Here is a 25,167-nt window from a genome sequence, read left to right as displayed (position 1 = left end):
ATCTAATACCCACTCTGACATCTTCTTGCTGTGTGATTGAAGGCAAGTTTCTGACCTCTCTGGGCCTCCATTTCTCAGATGTGAGATGAGATAATGGTGTAATCCCCAGTGGTGTAGGAGAAGTGTGCAAACTTGGTGAGTGGTGTCCTGCCTGCTTCCTCCTCAGACTCAGAGTTCTGGTTGATACCCTCAAAGGGAAGGCCCTTCCCGGAGTAAGCATCACCTCTTTGGGAATGGGAAGTCAGGCAGATGGAGTGTTGTTCCCATTTTAGGGACAGAACCACTAGGCCAAGAAAAGGGCTGACCCCACAAGCAACGGAGTCCTGGAGCCAGAAGTAGAACTCTGGGGAAACCCGGAACATGCAGAGACGAGGAAAGCAAAGAATCTTGATGTGCACACTCAGTGAGCATAATGGGTAACCATCTGTCCTGTGGTCCACATGGGGGCTGGTCTACCATGGGAGTCCCACAAAGCCTACCAGAACAGACACTCAGTGCAAGTTCACTGACTTGATTGAAGTCTCTGTGCTGGCCTTCTGGGGCTTGCTATGTGGCCTCCATGTCCCTTTCTGCTCATGTCTCAGGGTGTAGGACCACAGCACTTACATGTTATAATTTTAGAAGGCTGGGCAGGTGGTCCTGATGCACAATGTGTGACCAGGGTCCTCAGCTCCAGTTCTGGCCCAGGGTTTGCTGAATCTCTGGGTCCTGGACTTCCCTTCCTTGGACTTCTGTGGGAGAAAATGCCACTACTCTTAGAGGGTGGGGGGTGTGGAGGGTAAGGGTAAGACTCCCAGCTCTGGGACTTGCTGCCATCTTTTCACCTGGTGGCTCAGACAGTAAAGAATCTGCCAGCAACGCAGGAGACCTGGGTTTGATTCCTGGGTTGGGAAGATCTCCTGGAGAAGGGAACGGCTACCCACTCCAGTATTCTTGCCTGGAAAATCCCATGGACAGAGGAGCCTGGCAGGCTATAGTCCATGGGGTCACAAAGAATTGGACACAACTGAGCGACTAACACTTTCACTTTGGGAAATCTACTAACCACTGCCAACAGTGTGCTTCTTTTCCTCACCTGTAAGGAGTGGATCATAGACGCACTTATCTCAGGGATGGTTTGCCGGATGGACAAACATGTTAACTCCTGCATAGATGGCACTGGAAAGTGTGCCAGGTAAACATCCAGCAAGTGTGTGCCAGGTCTCCTCATCTTCTCCAAACTCCCTGCTGAGATAGACACTTTGCCATTCTCTTACTGGAACAGGTGGATATGGGTGGATGCCAGCGTGTGCCAGGGGCTTCCCAAGCATGATTTCAGACCAAGAGCCTAAACACACATGCGGCATTAACGTGCTACCAGCAGGAAAACCTCTGGACATTAAGCGGCCCACGGGACCCTCTAAAACCAGCCTGGCCAGAGTACTGCGGCTGCCACTGCACCGTCAATTTCTTCCTGGCGCTTTCCGGGGCATACTGGGGTCACCTAGACAAACATTTCTAACCACGGAGAGCTGTGTAGACCCCTGGAACTTCCTTGTTGACTGCCAGCTGGTGCTGGGAGCTGGGGATTCAGAGGGCCTGCCCTGACCATTTGGGGACATTGACCGAAAAAGCGGCTGGACCGAGAGGACAGTAAGCAGAAGAACGGATGAGGCTCTCAGGAGCCAAGTCACGGGCAAGGGGCAGCCATTTGCGAAATCTGAGAGTGATCGGCTCAGTCAAGTCTTAAAAAGACCTCTGGGCGTTTCAAGAAAAGGTGCAAACCATAGGAAACCTGTCAGAAGGTTTGTACAGTTGTCCGGGCAGTTGTCTGAGAGGGACTTGGCCCAGGCTAGGCGGGAAGTGGAACGGAGGCCCCCGTGGGGATGACTTTGCGGAGGGAGCCGGGCGGGATCCTAGGTTCGTGCCCCGGGGCGAGAAGGGGCGGGCCCTGGGCTCAGGGTCAACGGAAGGGGCTGGTGGGACCTGGACCGCAGCGCGCGACTAGCGCGCGCACCCTCAGGGGAGCAGTTTCCGGCCGGAGCACTGCGCAAGGGACTGGGAATGGCGGCGGAAGTGCAGAGAGTTCAGGGAAGACGGCGCGCCTAAGCCCGCATACTCAGACTGGCTGCCGGCTGCGGACACGGTGGTGGTGTGTGGGCTGGACTGGGGCGAAGTTCTGGGGACCCCTATTGTGTACGGCTCCCCTCGGAGACCCGGGCACTGGAACCTGTGCTCCAGCAGCGGCTTCCGTCACTGCAACTCCCGGCAGGCCCCGCGCCACCCTCAGGTCCCGCGCTGGCGGTTCTGCCGCGCTGCATTGTGGGGCGCGTAGTGCCCAGCTCTACGCTCGCGGAGTGGGCCGGGCCCGCGGGAAGGGCGGCCGGGCGGGGTTTTGGAGCGCGGGCAGTTAGTTCCAGTGTGTAGGCGAAACCAGGCCTCGGGAGGCGGGTTGGTTTGCGGGACGCCGCACGGATTCGAGTCCCAGGTCAGAGCAGCACACGTGTTCTTTCGCTGCCCGCCTGGGAGGGATGGAGATGGCCCAGAGAACCGAGGGTGGGAGCCGCACGGGTGGGAGGTTCCGAGCCGCCCAGGCTGGGGAGGGGGTGGACGGTGGGGGGGCGCTGCTGGGAACTGGCTCCTCTGCTGTGGCGGAGGTCAGTGCAGTGTCGTTGCGGGTGGAGCACGTGGAACTGCACCTCCGTCTCTTCTGTTGCCTCTCCAGGAGTTCGGTGGAGCTGTGTGGGGCGGGAGAACAGGGCAGGGACGGCACCTCTCCGAGCCCCTTGTGATGGGATGTCACAGGCTCACCTTCGGACCTGTCCGCGGGAGGCACTGCCTGCGGGAACTGATGAAGTGGCCTGCACTCGGGAAAAGCTCGCTAGACACAGGCTTGTTGTCATTTCCGTCTCTTCTGTAGGATCTCGCGTGGAGAGAGGCTCCTTGTCCCCGCAGTGCAGGCTGGCATCACTTGCCTGAAACCGCTGAGACTCTGAGATGTTCAGAGGAGGTTTTGTCTCGCAGACCCACACAGCCTGCACTTCAGCCAACCTCTGTGACCCCCCAAGAGTAGACCAGTATGCCCAAGATAACCCTGAAAGGTGTGACAGTGGACTTCCCTTTCCAGCCGTACAAATGCCAAGAGGAGTACATGAGCAAGGTTTTGGAGTGTCTGCAGGAGGTGAGGCTGCAGACTGAGGGGCTTGTACCTGGGGATGGGTCAGCGTGGGTAGAGCCTCTGCAAAGACCTAACACATCAGTACATACACCTTCCTCTTAACTCTGGCCAGGTCCTACTGGTAATGCTGCCCTTATGGATGTGGGCCTTAGCCATAAATAGGGCTCATGTTTTAGGTGGAGTAGGAGAGATGCTGAACAAATAAATTTAAAAAAGGTAATTCTAGATGGTGATGAGTTCTATAAAGAAAGGCATAAGGTGGTAGGCTTAAGAGCACCTGGGGGAACCTCACTGAGAAGGTGGTGTGTGAGCTGAGGCCCAGCGATGAGAAGCAGCCAGCCATCTGAGGATCTGGAGGACGTATTTCCACACAGAGGGGCAGCTGGTATCCAGCCCTCATCTGGGGCGGTCATTAAACCTCATGGGGTACAGCTAGTGTCCTGCTGGGTTTCTGGGCATGCCCTCTTGTCTCTGCCCAACCCCCTAGCCCTCAAGGGCTGCATCTGCAGCTGGGCACGTTGTGTCTGCTCAGGCTCCCCACTCAGGCTCCCAGCTGAGAGCTATGTAGGCCATCAGATCTCATCAAGATCATGTAAATGCTTGGATCCAGAATTGTAGAATGGAACTCCTATTTTGAGGCTTGACACCTAATTAATCATTTTCCTATTTATAGCATGTTAGAAGATACTGTGGTGGTGTTTTGGGTAACGCTCTGCAAATTGTTTGCTAACATGTATTGACCTAACCTCCAGCTTTTGGTTTGGGAGTGGAAAGATCCTGTGGAATTTTATGCTCTCTGCTGGCTGCTGGGCTGGTCTCAGGTGGGCTGTGTGGCCTGCGGTGCCTGCCCCCTGCTCCCCCCTGACCCTTTTTCCCCACCCCATTCAGAAAGTGAACGGCATTCTGGAGAGCCCCACAGGCACAGGGAAGACACTGTGCCTTCTCTGCAGCACACTGGCCTGGCGAGAGCACCTCCGAGACGCGGTCTCTGCCCGCAGGATCGCTGAGAGGGCATCGGGGGAGCTCTTCCCCGACCGCACCTTGGCGTCCTGGGGGAACGCCATCCCGGAAGGAGATGTCCCAGGTGATGCTACTTCTGCCCCACTCCTGGCAGGGAGGTGGGAAAGGAAAGGGGATTTGTAGCTGCCACGCCATTTCTCATCGTCCTAGCTGTAAACCTAGGGTCATAGCCTTACAGACAAATGAGGACTCTGCAGAGACCCACTGCTCTGCTTCCTGGTCACGATTTCAGGCACCTGATGCTTAGCTGTCTGTGGGTGGACTTAGCTTAGTGCCTGTAGCCGTGACCTGTCCTTGTTTGTGCTGGGCAGCCTGCTACACGGACATTCCGAAGATCATTTATGCTTCCAGGACTCACTCGCAGCTCACGCAGGTCATCAGCGAGCTCCGAAACACTTCCTACCGGTGGGTCGGGGGGTGGTCTGCCAGGACTCCACCCTGGGACACCCTTACTGGGCTAGAACCCTGAGCTCCTTGTGGCCATCAGGATGTCAGCTGTAGGTGTGGGTGGGGCAGCGGAGGTGGGGCTCTGCCCTGTGTCGGAGCTCCCGGCACTTCTACAAGAGGGCTGTGTCCCCTTCTTCCAGTGTCCCATGAGAGGAGTGTGGAGGTGGAGGGGCCTTCCAGAGGCCTACCCTCATTTCTCAGCCTTGCCTCCTCACTTGCCCTGGACCCTGGCTCAGGCTGGGCTAAGCCGCAGGGAAAGCCCCTGTCAGTCCTGGGGCAGATTTCTGCCCTGCCTGCCCGCTCTGGTTGCCTGGGCAAGTGAGCCAAGCTTCCCAGTATAACTCTTGGCTCTTGTCGCTGGATGGCACTGGGGCCCCTGCCCTGTCTTCTGCCAGGCCCCGAGTGTGTGTGCTGGGCTCCCGGGAGCAGCTGTGTATCCACCCTGAGGTGAAAAAGCAGGAGAGTAACCACATGCAGGTGCGTTCCCGTCCCTGCCTGTCTCCTGGGGTTCTGCTGCTGCTGCTCTGTAGGGGCTGCCCAGGCTTTAGGGCCTCAGCTGTGCCCTGGGATGTGGGGTAGGGGAGCAGGGTGAAGAGCTGGTGGGGTGCCTGAATGGTGGCAGGGGAGGGCAGGGTGCAATTGTCACACAAGCCCAGACCTCGTGTCCCCCAGGTCCACTTGTGCCGCAGGAAGGTGGCAAGCCGTTCCTGTCACTTCTACAACAACGTGGAAGGTGAGAAGGCTCATGCGGCCCCTCCTCCCCTCAGTGAGCGTGCTGCAGGGCGGGGAGTGTGGGCGCCTCTGAGGGTCGAGCTCGGCGGCCTCCTATGTGCAGGGGCACCTGGGCTCTGTTTCGTGACATTGGCGAAGGAGCTCATACGGGCTGAGGGACTGGGCTTTTCGGGAGGGTCCCCGCCATGCTCAGTAGGGGAGGTTCCCTGGGCCTAAACTGTCCCTTCTAGGAGTCTGGAATTGAGGTGCCTGTCAGGTAGGAATGCCAGTGTGAGCAGCCCCCAGGATAGGCTAGGTACTGGGTCTCTGGAGAGCATTTCTCTTGGGGTCTCAGCCGCCTTCCACAGCAGCTTGTGGGTCAGCTTGCTCCCTCTGGTGGACCAGCCTTCACCTGCAGGGTCCCTCACCTCACCTGGAGGGACCTTGAGGAGGGAGGGGCCAGGAGGCCAGAGTGGGGTGGGGAGCTGGGGGGAGCTTTTGGCCTACAGAGGAGGTACCCTCGGAGCTGGTGCCTGCTGGTCCCTGGGCTGCAGGCCCCCTCCCACTGCCCTCAGCCTCCTCCCCTGGGTCTCCCGTTGGTGCTCAGCCTCAGCCTGTGGCTGCCTTCTAAAGCACAGAGCAGGGCTCCCTCAGGACTTGGTTGAGGCTTGGTGCCCTCCCCAGGGACTGCCTGGAGTCATTCCATCCCGGATGACCCCTGTGGTCCAGGGGGACTCGGTGAACCTAAGAGCCTTTGTTCACTCCCACCGTGTCCCCAGAGAAGAGCCTGGAGCAGGAGCTGGCCACCCCCATCCTGGACATCGAGGACTTGGTCAGGAGCGGGACCAAGCACAAGTAAGCTCCCCTCTCGGCCGCCCCAGGCTGGGCTCCCTCCACGTGCAGAGGCACATCCGTTTTTTTCCTTTTGAAATCATGAAACTAACGTTGTTCGGTATGAAAGTACATGGCAGTTGTGAGGACTGTGAAGTTCTAAGAAGTGAGACCCTTCTTCCTGGCCCCCAGCCCACCTCTACTCCCCAGGCATTGAGCTTGTCTTCCACCTGACGTGCCCCCCACCCCCGACATCTGCTGCAGCTTCATGGATTCAGGGCTCTGGTCGTGGGGGCACAGGCCCGGCTGTCCCCTTTCCTCCCGTCTCATCCACCTGCCCAGGAGTGGGCCTGGGGCTTTTGTAGATTTTACACGGGTGAGTGGTCCACTCACACGGTTGAGGACAGATGTGTAAGATGTGTAAGCCTCGCTGCCCGTGCAGTGCCCCAGAACCTCCTCCCCTCCAGGCTATGCCCCTACTACCTGTCTCGGAACCTGAAGCAGCAGGCGGACATAATCTTCATGCCCTACAACTACCTGTTGGATGCCAAGGTGAGGCCTCAGCCTGCGCAGCTGACAGTGCCTGATGGCAAGAAGGTCCCAGGCTCAGAGGTGCCAGCAAAGGAGCCCTTACTGGTTCTGGTTCCAGTATTAGATTGTTGCTGGGAGCTGCAGGCTGGTGCCGGAGGACCAGCCTCCCTCATCAGCAGAGCTGGGTGGGTGGTGGGAGTGAGGGACTGCCCGGGGTCGCTGTCCTCCCACTGGACACCACAGGGCAGCCTGGGCACATCAGCCCCAGCCCAAAGTCCCACCTCTTGCTGTAGAGTCGTCGTGCACACGGCATTGACCTGAAGGGGACGGTTGTGATCTTCGATGAAGCTCACAATGTGGTAAGTGTTTGGGGGCCTCCCAACATCCCCTTCCTCACACAGAACAGCTGGGCCGTCCTGTTCAGACCTCCGTGCCCCACTGTCAGGACCAAGCAAACTTGGGCAAGGCAGGCTTCCAGCCTGTGCCCGCCATTTCCACACAAGACCCCAGAATCCCCCTGCCATCTTATCCTTCTCTTCCCTTTGTCCCTGTTGGCTGCCTCTGTCACCTGCTTGCTCCGCCCCACCTGTTCTGTGGCCTCTGCCAGGGCCCAGGGACCGTGTCTCCAGGCGTGGCGGGCCTTGACCGGGGTGCTGGAGGAAGACCACTTGGGGAGCCTGGCATCCTGGGCCAGAGGTGGTCACCCTCAGCCCCACTTGATTCCAGGCAGTTGTTGCCATGGGGGCAGTGGGCCCAGTGGGCTGGTTTTGACTCGAGAGTAGCTAGAAGCCAGAGTTTAGTGGGAAATTTATTAATAATGGCAACTCAAACAAAATAGTTTTTCAATACTGTCTGGACCAGACGTCCACCTCTGGGCCAGTTTGAGAACTGGCCTTGAGATCACAGGGTGGGGCTTGGGGGGCTCTCACTTCCTCTTCCCTCTGCCCCCCGCCCCACGTCTGCCTCCCGGAGCCCCATGACAGGTGGACTTGGGCTCACAGGAGAAGATGTGCGAGGAGGCTGCGTCCTTCGACTTGACGCCCCACGACGTGGCCTCGGGGCTGGACGTGATTGACCAGGTGTTGGAGGAGCGGACCAAGGTGGCACAGCAGGCCGAGCTCCACCCAGAGTTCAGCGCAGACTCCGCCGGGTCAGGTGAGCTCGCGGTGGGGCCCACAAGCGGGACAGGGGCCAGTCTGCCCAGCACCCTTCTTTCCATTTGGCTTCTGGAAACATCAGCTTCTGTTTGGCTTCTGGAAACATCAGTTTGTCAGGCTTCTCAGCCTCACAGACTAGGGGGCTGGGTAACCCAACGAGTCAGCACTTTCTCAAGTCCTTTCTACCATCTTCCTGGGGCGTGGATCTACTTCTGGGTAGACGTGAAAACCAGGGATGTTAGCTGTAGGGATGTTCAGTAACAACCTGCGAGCATCGTGCGCATGAATGTTCTCTTCTTGGAGTCCTCACCCCTTTTTCTGTCTGATCAGGGTATGCGTAGAGGTGTTGGTGGACGCGGTTAGTGTGTGCACGCGGTTAGTGTGTGTGTGTGGTTAGTGTGTGCATGGATTCTGCACGACCTTTGGTAGTTAGTAATCCACGTTTTGCTCACCCAGACCACTTGGTAGCAGGGGTTTCGCTGTTGAGTTGTGGTGGGTTTGTTGCATTCGCACCTGCCCTGTGGGCATCTTCCACATCCCACTGTGTCCTCACACAAGATGCAGCAGGGTGTGAATAGCCCTTGCCTCCCAGTCCCACACATGGACAGACTCCGGACGGAGCAGAAGCCCCTTCTCCCGTCAGGCTGCCTGCTTCTGCCTGTGAGGGTCCCGGGTCCTCTCTTGTCGTGCTCACAGGCTGTGTTGGGGGGAGAGTGGGTTTGTAAACGGCTTTGTGTGTTTAACACAGAAGTTCTCAGACATGTCAGCTTCAGGACCCTTTAGGTTCTTAAACTTTCAGTTCTGGAAATTTACTAAGCTTTGTTTTTGTGAGTTACATCTACAGATAGTTATCCTGTTAGAGGTGGAAACTAAGAAACTAAATAACAAACTGTTTTGTGTTACTGGGTGTTATGTGTCAGTTTCCCAGGTCTGCCCTAACTAAGTACTACACCCGGGCAGTGCTGGGTCAGGTGTCAGCGGGCAGCCCCTTCTGCGATTCCTGGGGCGTGCGCCCCAGCTCTGGTAGCTGCTGGCAGACCTGAGCTTGTAGACGCGTCACTACAGTCTAGCTCCATCTTCACACCATGCCCTCCATCCTTGGGACATCAGTCACCAGATGAAGGCCCAGCCCAGTCCACTAGGACCTCATCCTAACTGACTGTGTCTGCAGATAAGGTCACATTCACAGGGATCAGGGGTTAGGATTTGAACATAACTTTCTGGAGGGTACAATGCAATCCAGAACATGTTAACTTAAATAGCCTTTTTTAATATAAGGTAATTGAATCTTGTAACGTGATAGCACACGTCACAGCTGTGTTCATTTCCCAGTGCTGCTAAAGGAAATACCCAGATGTGGCTTGAAGCAGCACATGTGTTCTTTCATGGCCCCCAGAAGCCCGGGAGGATCTTCAGCGCCGGCTCCACTGTGGGCTGTGGAGGAGGCTCCATCTCCTGGCCTTTCCCAGCTTCTTGGGGCATCTTCTTTGACCCTTTGACGACCTTCCATCTTGCTTAGGGTCCCCAGACAATCCAGAGTGATCTCCCCATCTCCAGGTCTCAGCATTATGGCACCTCCAAGTCCCTTTGCCACAGAGCTGACATAGTCAGTGAAGTATAGTAGCCCCTGCTCACCACAACTAGAAAACACCCGCAAGCAACAAAGACACAGCACAGCACAAAAATAAATAAAAAAGAAACCAAAGATATTTCACAGAACAGGAGAAAGTTTTTGCAAATAATATATCTGATGAGGGGTTTGTATCTAAAGCATAGAGAAAACTCTTAACAAAAAGACCACCCAACCCAGTTTTAAATGGGCAGAAGATATAAACAGACACAGATGGTCAATATGCTCACAAAAAATGGAGCCCATTGGTCATCAGGGAAATGCAGATTAGAACCATGATTGGTGTGTGTCCATGGGTCCCTCCGAAGATGACCCCCTGCCCCCACCCAGCTCAGGCTGCTGCTTCCTGTCCAATTGGGACAGTGTGGGTTTCAGGGCCAGCTCTCTTCTGTGGCATCCTGCCCTTTACACCAGCATCCTGGCTCCTTAGGACAGCCGGTGGAGCTGGAAGTAGGTAGGTTTGTGCATGTGCACTTTTCCCTCCCCAGGGCTGAACTTGGAGCCGGAAGACCTCGCTAAGCTGAAGAGTAAGTGCCTCTCTTTTCCTGCCTGTGCCCTGGACCCCCACAGCCCCAACCTGATAGCCCCCTCCCGCCACAGTGATTCTGCTTCGCCTGGAGGGGGCCATCGATGCTGTGGAGCTGCCTGGAGACAACAGTGGTGTCACCAAGCCTGGGAGGTGAGGGCTGGAGTGGGCAGGTGTGCGGGGAATGTCTTGGGTCACAATGCAGGGAGTCTCCCCATCCTGGAGGCCCTGGAGTGGCTGCCAGCATTTCGTTTGGTCCTTGAGAAAGTTGGGACCACTCGCTGCTCTGGTCCAGCCCTCTGTCTGCAGTTGCCTTTTAGAATGAAGCACCACCTTCTGTTGGGAGGAAGAGCAGGTGTAACTCCTTGCATGCTGCCAGCTGTGCCAGCTCAGGATGCAGGCCCTGAGCCCCGCCTGCTCTGCTGTGCTCAGACCCTCTAAGGGCCCAGTTGCTCCCCACATGGCCCAGCCGTCTCCTAGGCTCGCGCAGGTTTCCTCAGCAGTTTCCACTACCCACCTCCTCCCGACTCTTTTTCCAGAACTGCTCCCTGGATGCCCTGCCCAGAGCCTCCACTCCACAGAGGCCTCCATCTGAGGCCTGAGCCCCAAGCCCAGGTCTTTCTCTGGGTATGCAGGTCTCAGGCAGACTGCTTTCCTCTCCATGGGGGCTTTTGAGGGGAGAGGCCACTCCCCTCCAGCTTTGGGCCTCCCTGGAGGCTCAGAGCTTGTTTGCAGGTGAAGGAAACTTAAAATGCCTTAATGGCTGTTATGTTCCCAAAGTGCAGAGCCGCCTCTTTCTCATAGCTACATCTTCGAGCTGTTTGCTGAGGCCCAGATCACGTTTCAGACCAAGGGCTGCATCCTTGACTCCCTGGACCAGCTCATTCAACACCTGGCAGGACGTGAGTCCCGGCCACGCACTGGGGCCGCCCCTTCCTCTGGGCCACTGACTGCTTTCTGATTGGGAGGCTGAGTCCTTAGAGTGTCTGATGGCATGTGTCCCATAATGAGCAGTCTTCCTGGTCAGCCCCTTTCAGGAAAGAGGATTGAGGGGCTGGGTGGCCAATGAACCGTGGGCCCCACCACTCTCTCCTCCAAACCTCCGTGCTGTTTCCACCCAGAGGGTTCCCCAGGACCACTCCCCATTGGTCTCCCTGGGGGAACCCAGCCTTGCTGTGCTCTTGGCCCCTGGGCAACCCCAGAAGCCTTTGTGCTTGTCCTACTGACCCAAAGGAGACCCCCTGGGAAGAGGGGAGGACTGTCTTCTGAGGGTACGCCCCTCACTAACCGCTGCCCCCACAGGTGCCGGGCTGTTCACAAACACGGCGGGCCTGCAGAAGCTGGTGGACATCATCCAGGTAGGGAATGACTGCCGCCAGCAGGTGGCGCCTCTTCTCCCCATGGAAGGTCGGGGCTTTCTCTGTGGGCTGCTGGTGGTGCTAGACTGGCAGCAGGGCCAGCTGCCCCAGCACATGCTTCAGGTCAGCCCCACAGTGTGGGGTTCCTCTCACTCTGGGCACCTGCTTCAGGCCTTGAGGATGGGACCAGGCGGGCAGCGGGTCCCCCAGATTTTCAGACAGGCCTGGCCAGCTGTAGGCTCTTCTCATTTCTTACTGACACAGCTCTTCAGGGGAAAGTTAATGATAAGTGGATCCCAGAGTAGGGGGGAGGAGGGCACAGACACTGTGCCCTATTATTGCTGGGCCAGCCTCACCCAGAGGGTGCCCAGACATGGATGGGGTGAGTGTCCAGGTGACGCCTGTGAGCATTGGTGGGGCCTAGGGCCGGTGTTGGGATCAGTGGTGGGTTGCACATCCCTGGGCCAGGCCAGTCTCACTCTGGGCTTTGGGATCTTGGAGGTGGGGCAGCTGAGGCCCTCTTGGACCCGTGGAGACCCCACTTTCCCTAAGCCAGGGGACCAGGGGCTGTCACGTGCCTCAGGGCCACTGGTGTCCCCACCTCCTGCCCCTGACGTGCCATCCTCCTCGGGCTCGGCTGAGGCACTTCCTCCACTCAAGTGGACAAGCTGGGGCCTGTCTTCTGTTAGCTGGGTAGCTCAGGGCCTTTGTTCCTCCTTGCTGGGCCTTTCAGCAGAGGCCCCTCCCTGGCCATTGGTCCTTGGGACATGGGCACCAGAGGCCCTGTGTGGCATGTGTGTGGCTGCCCATGCCTCAAGGAGTCACGTTGAGGGGGTCCCTAGCTGCGTATGCTCAGTGGGCTTGCAGCCCTCGGTCACCTGCCCAGCAGCGCCTGTCACTGTCACCCCACCTTGTCCCTCTCGCCAGCCCTTGCTGTGTTCCAAGGCCACATTGCCCTCTTCCACTCCACTGCATGGGTGGCATCCATGGGGCCCCTGGCCGCACCCACAGGTGCTCGTCATATTGGGATGTGAGATGAGTAACTGCTGGGTCACACTTCCTCCAGCTGGAGGGGACAGGACGTGCCAGCGAAAGAGAATGGCCTGCAGGCAGTTCAGGCAGCAGAAGATGCTGAGTCACCCGCGGGGGCCACTTAGAGCAGCTGCCAAAGGAGATTCCAAAGCCACGGGCTTAGTGGTGTTTGGGCTCCAGAGAGTCTGGGGCAGGGAGCAACCCACTCCATAAAAGGGTATCCGGGGAGGGGTGGGGCTGCACAGGCCTGGAACCCAGGGCCCTGTGAGGAGGGGCAGGAGGGGTGGGCAGAGAGTGCCACGAGGGAGGGTCTGCTTGGAAGGGCAAGGCCAGGGCCCTGCAGTCAGGACTTGGGACTCCTAGAGACCCAGCAGGCGTGATGGGTCACCGCACGGACGGTGGAGGCCTTGGACGCCCGCTACCCTGGCACGGAAGTGCCACGAGGAAGCAGGCAGAGCCCAGGCCTGAAGGACCACCACTGGCGTCCTCCTCTGTGAGCCTGGCTGTCTTTCCAGCCCCATTCCTGCCTCACAGACAGGACAGAGCCCCCAGGGTGGAGTGCCGAGCTGCCGGCAGGCTGGCACCAGAGCCAGCCAGGAGGGAGCCACACCTGGCCCTCCCCCACAGCCGTGCCTACGTCACTCAGCACAGGGCGACCACACTGGGGTCTGAAACTTCTCCCGTCCCCTGAAGTGTGGGAGCTGCTCTGGGGCCACGGCATGGGTTTGCAAAGGAAGCCATGGCCCCAAAATGGCCTTACCTGCCAGTGTGGCCTCCGCTCTGGGATGGAGTCATGTGTGTGGACCTGTCCTTGCAGGGAGATACTTGGGCAAATTACTAGGCTGGGTGTTTTGCCATCTGGATGATGGAAAAGCTTCTTAAAGCTCCTCTTGCCCTTGGCGCTTACTCCTCACAGGCTGCACGGTACCCACGGGCTGTGCTTCTGGGGTCTCACACAGGGCCGCAGGGTGCCTGCTGCTCCTCCTGGCCCCGCACCCACGTCCCCTGGGCCCTGCTGGAGTTTGCCGCAAACAGGGTGCTGATCCATTTGTAGGAAGGTGTGGTGGGTAAAGCTTCTGCCTCCAGCCGCTGGTGGTGCCGGTCTCCTGTTCTCATAGGAACTGGGTAGAAGTCGAGGTTCTGTGGTCAGTGTCCAGCCCAGCATGAGGCCCCTGGGAGCGCGAGGCTGTGGACACACTGTCCCTCCTACGTGTGTCTTGGCCTTGTCTCTACCGGCCAAGTGTCAGCTTCTTCCTTTTCTGTGAGAGCCTCCTGAGCCTCGGCCAGGACTCCTGGACCTTTGGGCTGTTTTGGGGCAAGCCGGGGCTCTGTAATGTCCAGAGGGCTGCCTGAGGCTCAGTCTCTGCTCTCCAGGGCGGCTGTACCATCTGTTCTGGAGAAAGTTACATCTGTGTCTTATATATTTCCAGTGTTAAATACTTTCGTTGCTATTGAGAAAGGGATCTTTTTAATGCACCGGTGCTTGTGTATGAGAAACCCATTGACTTGTATCTGTTGGTCTTGTGTGAAGCTGTCTCACTCAGTTTTCTTTTCATTCAAAATGTTTGTCATTCTGTTTCCTGGGTTTTCTAAGTGGACAGTCATGTTGTTTGTAATGTTTAGTGTGCTGTACTTTCTGCCCCAATATTTATCCCTGCCGTTGTTTTTTCTTGGCTTGTTGCGTTCACCAAGAGTATAATTCCACTTGTTTTACTTAGGGATTAATTTCATCCTTTTAGTTCTCAAGTAAACTGAGGTCCTTTGCCCTGGCCCTGAGCCAGCGCTGGCGGGGAAGGGGAGGCGAGCTGCTGACCTGGGCCCGGTGCCCATGAGAGGTGCGGACTGGCGGCCGAGGAGGGGCCAGCAGGACTGCTGTATCGCACGGGGCAGCTCTCTCCCCTCAGCCTCTTGGCTTGGAGGCAGTGGCGGGTGACGACCACGCCCTGAGTGCCTGTCTCTCCTGCGTGGGAGCAGCATGTCAGGAGAGGCAGTCTCAGGTGTGTCCTGCTTACCTCATCCCTCATCTCTGCCTTCCAGATTGTGTTCAGCGTGGACTCTGCCGAAGGTGACCCTGGTCCCATGGTGGGGCTGGCATCTCAGTCCTACAAGGTGAGGCTGCCTCCAGGATGGGGCTCCTGGGTGGGATCTCAGTCCTACCAGGTGGGCTGCCTCCAGGATGGGGTTCCTGGGTGGGATCTCAGTCCTACCAGGTGGGGCTGCCTCCAGGATGGGCTCCTGAGTGGGGCCTGGGACACAGGTGCACTCCTGGGACACCTGTCCACTCCGCCCCTCCAGGTGCACATCCACCTGGATGCGGGTCACCGGAGGACAGCTCAGCGATCAGATGTCTGGAACACCACGGCGGCCAGAAAGCCAGGTATGGCTCCTCGTGGGGAGGGACATGCTCCCCCTGAACTGGGGTGGCGCCTTGTCCAGCTGTGGGCTCCTGGCTGCTTGTCCATCCAGCCTTATCTAGGTGCCACCCATCTGTCTTCTGAGAGTCCGAACAGAGAAGCCAGAGTGCCCCGAGGCTGGGCTCCTGGTCCCCAGCATCCTCTGTGGTCACTCCTTTCATTGCTGGGGCAGGCTGGCCTGGGACAGTATGGGCCCGGGTCTGCCTCCATCCTCCCCACTGAGGGCAGGTCCCATCCTAAAGGTTGGAAGAGCCTTCTCTGGTTCACTTCTGGAAGTGTCACTGCTGGCCTGTGATGTGGCTGTGATCCCAGGGTCACAGTGCCAGCATCCGCATTTGCTGTTCCCATCTCGTTCTGTGGAGCACGGAGGGCAGGGAGGCATGTCTGTCCTGCAGGCGTCTGTAGTGGCTTCCTGCCTCCTGGGGCTGTGGGCCCAGGCCCCTCCCTCTTCTGCAGTCCCACCTGGTGTGTAGGGAGGGGACTGGCTCTTCATGCCCTGAGCCACAGGGACCTCTGGGGTTGGAGTGGGCTGATCTCTCTGGAAGTGACCTCAGAGCCCTCCTCTGACCCCGGGGTGCTGACGGGCTTCTCCGGTGTGCTTGCTGTTCCTGGGCTCCCGAGGAAGCACTCAGCCCCAGGCCCAGCTCCTGACTCAGGCAGGCCCCTGGGCAGACTTGCACACCCAGGCCTCAGGGCCCAGCGCCACGCATTGGGAAGGCTGATCACTGTGTGGCTGGCAGCTGGGCCTCATGTGCGTCCCCTGCAGGGAAGGTGCTGAGCTACTGGTGCTTCAGCCCTGGGCACAGCATGCGTGAGCTGGTCCGCCAGGGCGTCCGCACCCTCATCCTCACCAGTGGCACGCTGGCCCCCATGGCCTCCTTCAGCCTGGAGATGCAGATGTAAGGGCAGGTCCTTGTGCCCCCCGGGGGTGGGGCGGCCATCCTGAAGCCAGTCCCCTGCCCTGGGCCGCAGGGTGCTGGGGTTCAGGATTTCACAGGGGCAACCCCCTGCCTCCCTCCAGCCCTTTCCCAGTCTGCCTGGAGAACCCGCACGTCATCAACCAGCACCAGATCTGGGTGGGGGTCATCCCCAAAGGCCCTGATGGAGCCCAGCTGAGCTCTGCCTTTGACAGACGGTAGGGGGCCTGGTGGGCCAGCCGGGCAAGTCGGGCAGTGAGTACTGGCCGCTCATGGCAGCAGCCCCCTGGTTCTCTGCAGGTTTTCTGATGAGTGCCTGTCCTCCCTGGGGAAGGTGCTGAGTGAGTGCATGGGTGCCCCCCCAACTCCTTGTCCTGCCTGGTCTTCTAGGGAGGGGGGTGGGTGGAGGGGCTCTCTGGACACCTGTCCCGCTGACCCAGGCCATGGCACTTGCAGGCAACATCTCCCGCGTGGTCCCGCACGGACTCCTGGTCTTCTTCCCTTCCTACCCGGTCATGGAGAAAAGCCTGGAGTTCTGGAGGGTGCGTCCCCCCTACAGTGTTCTCTGGGACGGGTGTGGAGGGGAAGCCCCAAACGGCCAAGAGTCTGTAGGAGGGCCAGGCGCACACCTTATCTGAGAAGTCTCCTCCCATAGGCCCGTGACTTCACCAGGAAGCTGGAGGTCCGGAAGCCCCTGTTCGTGGAACCAAGGAGCAAAGGAGGCTTCTCGGAGGTCCGGGTCCCAGGCCCCCCACCCCCGGCTGCCCTGGGCTCAGGCCACCCTTAGCCCTGCGTGGCTGAGGTCCCGCTGGCCTTTTAGGAAGTTTGGGCTCAGGGATGACAGCAGCAGACCCCACCCCACCCCTCCTGCCCTAGCACCAGACCCTGTGTTTTCTGGGAACGGTAAGCAGATGCTGGGTGCCAGTCCAGATTGGCCTGGAAGCTATGCCGTGAAGAAGCTGCTTGGGCCTGCTGGCCTGCCTCCAGGCTGGGGTGCTTTGTCTCGGAGGGTGATTCCTGGGGCTTGCTCAAGGAGGTGGAGGGGTCAAGGGCCGGGCTGGGCTGACCAGCCTTCCCTTCCAGGTGATGGAGGCTTTCTACGCCAGAGTTGCTGCCCCCGAGTCCAGTGGGGCCATCTTCCTGGCTGTGTGCCGGGGGAAGGTGAGCCTCCAAAGATTGGGTCTCACACGCCTGCCCTTCCTCCCCACCTTAACCCTGTGCCCAAGGAGACTGAGGGCTCTTGACCTGGGGCTGCACCATGGGCAGGAAAGGCTGGTCACATCCCTCAAGCCCCAGGTCCAGCAGATATGGGAAGCTGTGGTCCTTTTGGTCCTAGGGGGTGGGCCCTGAGGTCCTGGAGTGGGCAGGAAGGACAGAGGAGGTTCTGGGAATGAGGACGTGGTTGTGAGGTCCTGGGAGCGGTGGACTCCAAATCCAGCCTGGTTCAAGGTTGGAGGGTTCTTCACCCTGCTCATCCTGGATGCGTGTGGCCATGAGGGTTCAGGCACAGGGAGACCCTTAGGGAAGGTCCCGGGCTTGATGGAGACAAACGGGCAAAAAGTACCTGCTGCCCTCCAGGCTAGTGAGGGACTGGACTTCGCAGACGTGAATGGCCGTGGAGTGATCGTCACAGGCCTCCCGTACCCACCCCGCATGGACCCCAGGGTTCTCCTTAAGATGCAGTTTCTGGATGAGATGAAGGCCCAGAGTGGGGCTGGGGGCCAGGTGAGAGGCGGAGCTGGGTGGGGCTGGGGACCATGTGAGGGTCGGGGCTGGGAGTGGGCTGGGAGTGCTCCAGCTGACATGACAGCCCCTCCCCGCCCCACTTCAGTTCCTCTCTGGACACGACTGGTACCGGCAGCAGGCATCCAGGGCTGTGAACCAGGCCATCGGGCGGGTGATCCGGCATCGCCACGACTATGGGGCTGTCTTTCTTTGCGACCACAGGTGCAGCCCCTCCCACCAAGCTCTGGGGCCAGAGCCCCCACCCCCGGCACCGGCTCTTCCCTCTGGCGGGTCTGCCGGAGGAGTGGGCGGTTGGGGTGTGGGGTTCCTAGACTGAGGCCCCACCGCCCTGCAGGTTTGCCCACGCAGACACCAGAGCCCAGCTGCCCTCCTGGGTGCGCCCCCACGTCAAGGTGTACGATAGCTTTGGCCATGTCATCCGAGACGTGGCCCAGTTCTTCCGTGTGGCCCAGAAGACTGTGAGTCCCCAGCACGAGTTGGATGTGCCCTCATGCCCACCCCGAGGGAGGGGCCGGGTGTGACCCCTGACCACCTGTGACTGTCTAGATGCCTGAGCCAGCCCCCCGGGCTGCTGCCCCAAGTCTGGGCGAAGGAGGAGGCATTGTCTCAGTGTCCGTGTCACCAGGCCCCCTCCCCACCAGGAAGGCCATGAGTCTGGACGTGCATGTCCCCAGCCTGAGGCAGCGACACACGGGTGTGTGTGACGGGGTGGCACAGCTGGGTGGGGCCCACAGGGTGGAGGGCGGGCCGCTTCCAGCAAGCGGGTGACATGCTGGGACCAATGACCCGAGTGCCTGGTGAGCATTGGTGGACTTGGCTGCCCACGTGCGTTCCTGCAGGCTCGCCAGTCACCAAGGATACTGAGGGCAGCCTGTGTGTGGAGTACGAGCAGGAGCCCGTCCATGCCCAGCGGAGGCCTGCGGGGCTGCTGGCTGCCCTGGAACACAATGAGCAGCTGGCCGAGGGGCCTGGCGATGAGGCCCTCCTGGTGGAGGAGGTGAGGGGCTGGGCTCTCTGGAGAGGACATGGATGGCTTGGCCCCTGGTTCCGTGCAAGGGGGCTGAGGGTGCACTGCTGCTCAGAGCAGTGTCGGTGCTCTGGGGCTCTGAGACCTGGGTCAGACACAGCTGTGTCACCCTCAGGCCTGTGGCTGCCCCACCCTGTTGGGCCCTCGTGAGAAGAGGCCAGCGGAGGAGCAGCGTGGCAGGAGGAGGAAAGTCAGGCTGGTCGGCAGCTCGGTATGTTACCCTTTGGCAGACGTGGGGTTCTGGAGGGGGCCTCTGGCTGTGTGGCTCCGAATGGTGCAAATGGTGCACTGGCCTGACTTGTCTGTTCTTGCTGGGGGGTGGGGTCTGGAGTGGCTGGGGCCCAGGGAAGGAAGCTGAGTAGGCCTGAGGGTGGGTGCAGGGGTGGATGGGGGCGACAGACTCGTGGCATGCACTGCGCTCACCCCCTGTCCCACCTTGGCCTGCTCTGACCCCATCCCAATTCTACTGTGAGAACATCTCGATCTCCACTCAGCTCTCTGAAGCAGCTCGGAGGCCAGTGTGCCCTTCACTGCCAGTTTCATGTCTCCTCCCAGGGTCCCTGGGCACCCCCCCACTCAGGGCACTCCCACCACACTTTGGAGTCCTACAGACTTGTCAGATTCAGGCTTTTCATTTTGCATTTGTTTTGGGTAGTGTGGTGAAGTCCACACAGGCCCATGGGCTCCTTCCCAGAAGGTTCCGTCTTCCCCGCTGGGCAGGAGCCAGGCCTGGCCCTTTGGCAGGTTTGAGGTGGCACCTATAATTGGGCTGTCTCCCCTGGGCTGGGCTGGGCTGGGCTCGGCACGAGCGTGCAGGCTGACGTGCCTGCGTGTGAGGAGTGTGGTGTTCCCAGCCTCGGATAAAAGCAGTTAAGAGCAGCTGAGTTAAGTCCCAGAAGCTCCGGAAAGCCCCAGATGCCACTACCTCTGTCCATTTTCCTTGATTCTGGGAAGAGCCGGGCGGTGCCCAGGGGACTGACACTGAGGGGGTGGCCTGGGTGCCAGGAGCCTGGGACTCTGCAGGCGGAGCTAGGGGGCAACCTGGGAGCCTAGATGGTCCTGGTCAAGGGTCTGGGGTCAGTACTGGGGTGTGTGGCAGAAGTAGGGCACAGGAATGTTTGACGTCTGGCACATCGAGAAGTGTCCCTTGCTGTGAGCAGGTAGTCCAAGCCAAGAGTGCCCACTGCAGCGGCCCCTGCCGTGGGTACTGGGAGCTCTGCAGAGGAGCAGGAACTGCCAGCCAAGAGGGCAAACCTGTGCTGTCCCTCCGCTGTGCTTGGCAGGCCTGACCACCTCGGCTGAAGCCAACCTTACTTGCTGGCCCCTCCTGGCTGCCTTTGGTGACCCCAGCCGGGCCAGGCCAGCCAGGCATCCTCCCCGGCAGCCCCAACAGCAGCTTGCTGTCCCTGTGGATGGGCAGGGTCCGCACCACCTGACAGGTGCTGGGCATGTGTGCACAGGAGGTCCCGGCAGCCAGCACGGACACAGGCAGGGCCAAGCTGTTCATGGTGGCCGTGAAGCAGGCACTGAGCCAGGCCAGCTTTGACACCTTCACCCAGGCTCTGCGGGACTACAAGAGCTCCGATGACCTTGAGGCCCTGGTTGCTCGCCTCAGCCCCCTCTTTGCCGAGGACCCCAAGAAGCACAGCCTGCTCCAAGGTGCCTTGGCCTGCACAGGCTGCCCACTGAGGGTCCTGCCCTGGAGGTTGTGCTGCAGCTGTGGGGTGGGGGCCACCAGGGTCCACGGTTGACCTGCTCCCTGGAAGAGATGTAGGTGGCCCCCCAGTGGTGGCTGCAGCCCTGGGGACCCACAGGCCCAGAGCCCCACTCTCCCCTCCCACAGGCTTCTATCAGTTTGTGCGGCCCCACCACAAGCAGCAGTTTGAGGAGGTCTGCCTCCAATTGACGGGCCAAGGCTGCAGCTCCCCGCACAAGCACGGCCATCCCCAGAGGCAGGGGGCACAACTGGCCCTGGACTCCAGTGGTGAGCTGTCGTCTGCCTGGGTGGGACCCTCAGACTCAGGTCCTAGAGGGGAGGGTTGGTGCCTAGCTCTTGAGCTGGGTTCTCACGTGGCCCAACCTCCCGGTTCCTGAGGTCCAGACAGGTGACCCCACTTCAGGGGCCATGGGCCCTTTGAGCACACATGGCGCGAGCCTCATGGAGCCTGGGTCTGGGGAGCCCTGGAGACCTGCCTGCCCCATCTCTACCTGGAGGGGTCCTGCATATCCAGAGCCTGGGAGCTGCTCTCCAAGTGCCCACCTCTGGACGAGATTTCCCCCAGGATAGTCATCACGGGGCCCTGGGATTGAAGATTCCAGCTTGAGTCACCCTCTGCACACCCCACCCTGTGCCTGCCCCCCAGGAAAGAAGTTCCACCTTTCCCAGCTGTTGTGGTGACCTGAGTAGAGTTTGAGGCCAGGTCTCCCCTTGGAAAGACCTTGTCCATCCTGGGGCACCCCTGGACCCTCAGGGACTAATGGGATGGCTGCTTGTCTCTTTTGTTTCTTCAGGAAGGAAGGAGTCTGACCCCAAGCTGACTGTGTCCCAGGGTGCAACCAGGCAACTGGACCCTTGCGAGCAGCTGAACCAGGGCCGGCCCCACCTGGCCTCTGGGCCATTCCCCGCAGGTACTGATCTGAAGAGGTCTCAGGTTAGAGTCAGGAGCAGCAGGAAGACCCTGGGGAGGAGTCTCTGGGGGCCACTGTGGCTCTGATCTCCAGAACAGGGCAGGTTGGTGTGAGTTCCTAGGAAACTGCTGGACTGAGACACGTCACTGTCCCATCAGGAGACCTCAACTGCTCACTGCACAAGGGATCTAGAGCCCCTGGAGCCGAGAAGCAGCACCCATCTACTGTGAGTGCCTACCTTGCCGATGTCCGCCGCACCCTGGGGGCTGCTGGTTACAGCCAGCTTCTGACAGCACTGACCACGTATAAGCAGGATGATGACTTTGAGAAGGTGGTGGCTGTGGTGGCTGCACTCACCACCGAGAAGCCCGAGGATCTGCCCCTGCTACAGAGCAAGTGCCTGGAGTAGGGGTGGGAAGGGGCAGGCAGCAGGGCTGGCAGCGGAACCAGCCTGAGCCATGTTCTCTGCAGGGTTCGGCATGTTCGTGCGGCCACACCACAAGCAGCGCTTCCGACAGATGTGTGTGGACCTAAGTGGCCCAGGCACCCAGGCTCCAGGACCCCAGGAGGGGGGCCCTGCCATGCCTTCTGACCCTGTCTGTGAGGCTCCCAGTCCAGGTAGGGCTGCCTGTTTGGTGCTTCTGCTGCCCTGTCATCCAGTCCCTCTCAACCCTCGCAGGGTGGGCAGGTGGGCAGCAGGGAAGCGCCAGGCACCCTCAGACCTGCTCCATCCTGTCTCTAGGCCCCAGGAAGACCCAGAGCAAGATCTCGTCCTTCCTTATGCAGAGGACAGCTGAGGACACAGGGGCTCCTGGCTCGCCCCTCAGCTTCCCCCGCGGGCAGGCACAGTTGGAGTGGGGTAGGTCTCCTGGGAGGAGCTACAAGGACTGTTGGGAGTGGGGGCTGGGATGCAGCAGGCCCATGGCGCTCACATCAGACCCCTTGCAGCGGGTGTGGCGTGTGCAGGCTGCAGGGCGGAGGACGTGGTCTTCTTCAAGTGCCCCTCCTGTGACTTCCTCCGCTGCCAGGCCTGCTGGCGACAGCACCTCCAGGTTGGTAGCCAGGCCCTGTGGACATGGTGGTGGCCCTGTGGACACGGCCGGCAGGGGTTGCCCACCATAGTGGGGCTGAAGGGTGGGGGGTAGGGGGTTCCTGGCAGTGTGTCCAGCCCTTTGTCTCCACAGGTCTCTAGGAAGTGCCCTGGCTGCTGTGTTGCCACCAGAAAGCAGACACTTGCACAGGTCTTCTGGCCAGAGCCCCAGTGAACATGGAGCCCCTCTGGGCACTCTGCAGACACTGAGGCTGCCCTTCCTGGGGCACTGCCTGGACACTTGCCTGTTGGCTGGGGTGGGCCAAAGAGCCTGCCTGACAGGGAGGCCAGTCCAGTGTCTGTGGTGATGCCCCTGAGATGGCAGTGGGATCTGGGTCCCTGTGAGAGGCCTTGAGGTCACCTTGGGGTCTGGGGTGGGTCCACTGGAAGGTGCTTGCCCAGAACTTGAATGGCTGCCAGCCTCTAGGCAGAGCTCCCATAGGAAGGAAGGGAGCCCTGCCCCTCCTGGGGGTTGCCCTCGGCGGACCCGCTGTTCACTAAGGGACAAAGATGTAATAAAGCTGCTGGTACTGCTGGATGTGTCTGCATGTCCTGGGCTGGTTGGAGGGGTGAGGGTGCCAGGGAGGATGGAGGCATCTGGGCAGTCTCCCTTCCACATGTTTTGTCCAAAGGGGAAGCCGCTGCCTCTTCCACCCCGCAGTTGTCAGGCCCTGCCCTTTCCCTGCCCTTTGCCATTTGTGCTGGGGGCCGTCACAGGACCACCCTGGTACTGGCTCTGGAGGGAGGAGTCAAAGCCTAGGTCCCTAGGTCGCCGACCCCTCCTCCTCAGTGGGCGGGGCTTCGCGGGGCGGGGCCAGACCGACCCTTATAGGACGCGGCCAGAGGCCGCTACAGCTCCACAGAGACCATGAGAGCTCCGCCGTGGCCCGTGACTGCCCTGCTGCTGGCGCTCGCGTCGCGCGGGGCGGCGGCAAGCGCGCCCACCTACCCGTGGAGGGACGCAGAGACGGGGGAGTGGCTGGTGTGTGACCAGTGCCCTCCGGGCACCTTTGTGCAGCGGCCTTGCGGCCGGAACAGCCCCACGACGTGCGGTGCGTGCCCGCCGCGCCACTACACACAATTTTGGAACTACCTGGAGCGCTGCCGCTACTGCAACGTCATCTGCGGGGAGCGCGAGGAGGAGGCGCGGCCGTGCGGGGCCACCCACAACCGCGCCTGCCGCTGTCGGTCCGGTTTCTTCGAGCACGCCGGCTTCTGCCTGGAGCACGCGTCCTGCCCGCCCGGCGCCGGCGTGGCTGCTCCCGGTGGGTGAGGGGAGGGGCGGGGCGGACCCTCCGCCGAACTGGGACCACTCAACTCTCCTGACCGCGGCCTCCCCGTCTTGTCCCTAGGCACCCCCAGCCAGAACACACAGTGCCAGCCGTGCCCCCCGGGCACCTTCTCCGCCAGCAGCTCGAGCTCGGAGCGGTGCCAGCCCCACCGCAACTGCACGGCCCTGGGCCTGGCCGTCAATGTGCCTGGCTCCCCGTTACACGACGCCCTGTGCACCAACTGCACGAGCTTCCAGCTCGGCCTGTTGGACCCAGGGGCCCCGGGTGAGCAGGGGGCGGGGTGGGGGTGCTCAGGGCTAATTAGCTGGTTCCTGGGAAAGGCTTCCGGAAGCGCGGTGGGGGCGGGCCAGGAGACTATTTGGCTGAGGGTTTCAGCACTGGTGGGTGATGCCATTTCCCGCCGGCATTGGGAAACAGGCTTCGAGGGCTTAAACGGTTCGCGGGAGGGCACGGCAGCGAGTGTGGCGGGCCCCCTTCGCATCGCATCCCATTCTCAGCGTCAGCCCACGAGCCGCACTCCTTGCCCGCCACGTTTCCCGCGGTCGCCCCAGACCCTCCGGCACGGCTCTCGCCTCGGCCTTCATGAGTGTGCGGAGACCCCTCCACGGTCCTGTCCTCCCGGGGCGCTGGCACCTGACTGGGTACCCCCTTACACCACCTTCCCACAGGGACCGAGGAGTGTGAGCACGCCGTGGTCGACTTCGTGGCTTTCCAGGACATCTCCCTCAAGAGACTGCAGCGACTGCAGCAAGCGCTCGCGGATCCCGGGACGCTGAGACCGCCGCCGCCGCTGAGGGAGGGCCGCGCGGCGCTGCAGCGGAGGCTATGGCAGCAGCTCATGGAGCTCCGCGAAGCGCGGCCCGGGGCGCTGGGGGTACGGCTGCTGCGGGCGCTGCGCGCGGCCAGACTCCCTGGGCTGGAGCGCAGCATCCGCGAACACTTCCTTCGGGCACGGTGAGCACCCTTCCTGGTATTTATTCACTCCAGTCCGAGCTCCTCGTGCTGCACCAAAGGAGGCTTCGGAACCGGCCCCTGCGGCGCTGTTATTTTTCATAAAGCCGATTGGTAAACGAGTGTCCAGTCTGCCAGTCCGTGCTCTGCACCCGGGGAGGGACACACCTGGGCGCGCTGCCTAGCAGCAGTACCCTGTCCACTGCCTTTCCTCCTACTGGGACTGACCCTCTCAGGTGGTAGGTCACGGGAGAGAACAGCGAGTGACACCCCTCTCTCAAAGTTTCACTGAGCGGTTAGGGAGGTGTGGAGGGAGGGCGGGTAAGTCACTGAGTTCAAGGGCTCCGTTGTGGAATAGGCCAAGTCAGCGTGGTCAGCGCCAGTCTGTGCACTGAGGTGCCAGGAAGTGTCACCTTCAAGCTGCCCCTCTTTGAGGCTCCACCCTCCTCAAAGCAGCAGGGGATTTCCCAGCAAGGGACTAGCCAAGACCTCTGGGTAGGACAGTGTGTCCCACTCACTTTCTGGGAAACGATGCTTTTCCCTTCTGGGGCAGGTTCAGATGAGGCCTTGACTCATCAACCTAGGACTCCCAGTTCCAGCAGCCCCCACCAGCCCTGGAGGCTCCTGCCTGACCTCCAGGAAGGGCCCCAGGGAGAGGCAGGATCAAAGCACCCCCTCAATGAGTCACCTCACCTGCAGCTG

General features: G+C 60.4%; 2 protein-coding genes across 17 annotated transcripts; both read left to right on the top strand.

Annotated features, from left to right (window-relative positions):
* The first annotated feature begins 1,978 nt into the window (after positions 1-1,978).
* RTEL1 (regulator of telomere elongation helicase 1) lies at positions 1,979-22,758 on the top strand. Of its 16 annotated transcripts, none has more exons than XM_061436855.1 (36): positions 1,979-2,131; positions 3,004-3,160; positions 4,046-4,241; positions 4,489-4,582; positions 5,020-5,101; positions 5,297-5,357; positions 6,115-6,190; positions 6,634-6,718; positions 6,991-7,056; positions 7,699-7,852; positions 9,973-10,011; positions 10,085-10,163; positions 10,791-10,912; positions 11,313-11,368; positions 14,438-14,509; positions 14,696-14,777; positions 15,581-15,713; positions 15,836-15,949; positions 16,032-16,072; positions 16,188-16,273; positions 16,387-16,464; positions 16,815-16,892; positions 17,310-17,456; positions 17,542-17,678; positions 17,812-17,935; positions 18,024-18,171; positions 18,317-18,474; positions 18,620-18,715; positions 19,965-20,163; positions 20,348-20,488; positions 21,016-21,132; positions 21,291-21,524; positions 21,604-21,750; positions 21,875-21,991; positions 22,081-22,184; positions 22,317-22,758. In XM_061436855.1, exons 2-36 carry the CDS (start codon positions 3,059-3,061, stop codon positions 22,395-22,397), a joined length of 3,846 nt encoding a protein of 1,281 aa, XP_061292839.1. In that variant the 5' UTR covers positions 1,979-2,131; positions 3,004-3,058; the 3' UTR covers positions 22,398-22,758. The 16 variants fall into 16 exon arrangements, with proteins under 16 accessions (XP_061292839.1, XP_061292835.1, XP_061292836.1 ...); XM_061436851.1 differs by having other exon boundaries at positions 2,900-3,160; XM_061436852.1 differs by having other exon boundaries at positions 2,705-3,160.
* A 98-nt stretch (positions 22,759-22,856) lies between these two features.
* On the top strand, positions 22,857-24,588 carry TNFRSF6B (TNF receptor superfamily member 6b). Its single transcript, XM_061436886.1, has 3 exons — positions 22,857-23,487; positions 23,575-23,778; positions 24,183-24,588. Exons 1-3 carry the CDS (start codon positions 23,091-23,093, stop codon positions 24,470-24,472), a joined length of 891 nt encoding a protein of 296 aa, XP_061292870.1. The 5' UTR covers positions 22,857-23,090; the 3' UTR covers positions 24,473-24,588.
* The last annotated feature ends 579 nt before the right edge of the window (positions 24,589-25,167 follow it).

The sequence above is a fragment of the Bos javanicus genome, chromosome 13 (genome assembly GCF_032452875.1).
Source record: "Bos javanicus breed banteng chromosome 13, ARS-OSU_banteng_1.0, whole genome shotgun sequence".
Taxonomy (NCBI): domain Eukaryota; kingdom Metazoa; phylum Chordata; class Mammalia; order Artiodactyla; family Bovidae; genus Bos; species Bos javanicus.
The sequence above is the reverse complement of the archived record's forward strand: the minus strand, read 5'-3'. Positions and strand labels throughout refer to the sequence as shown.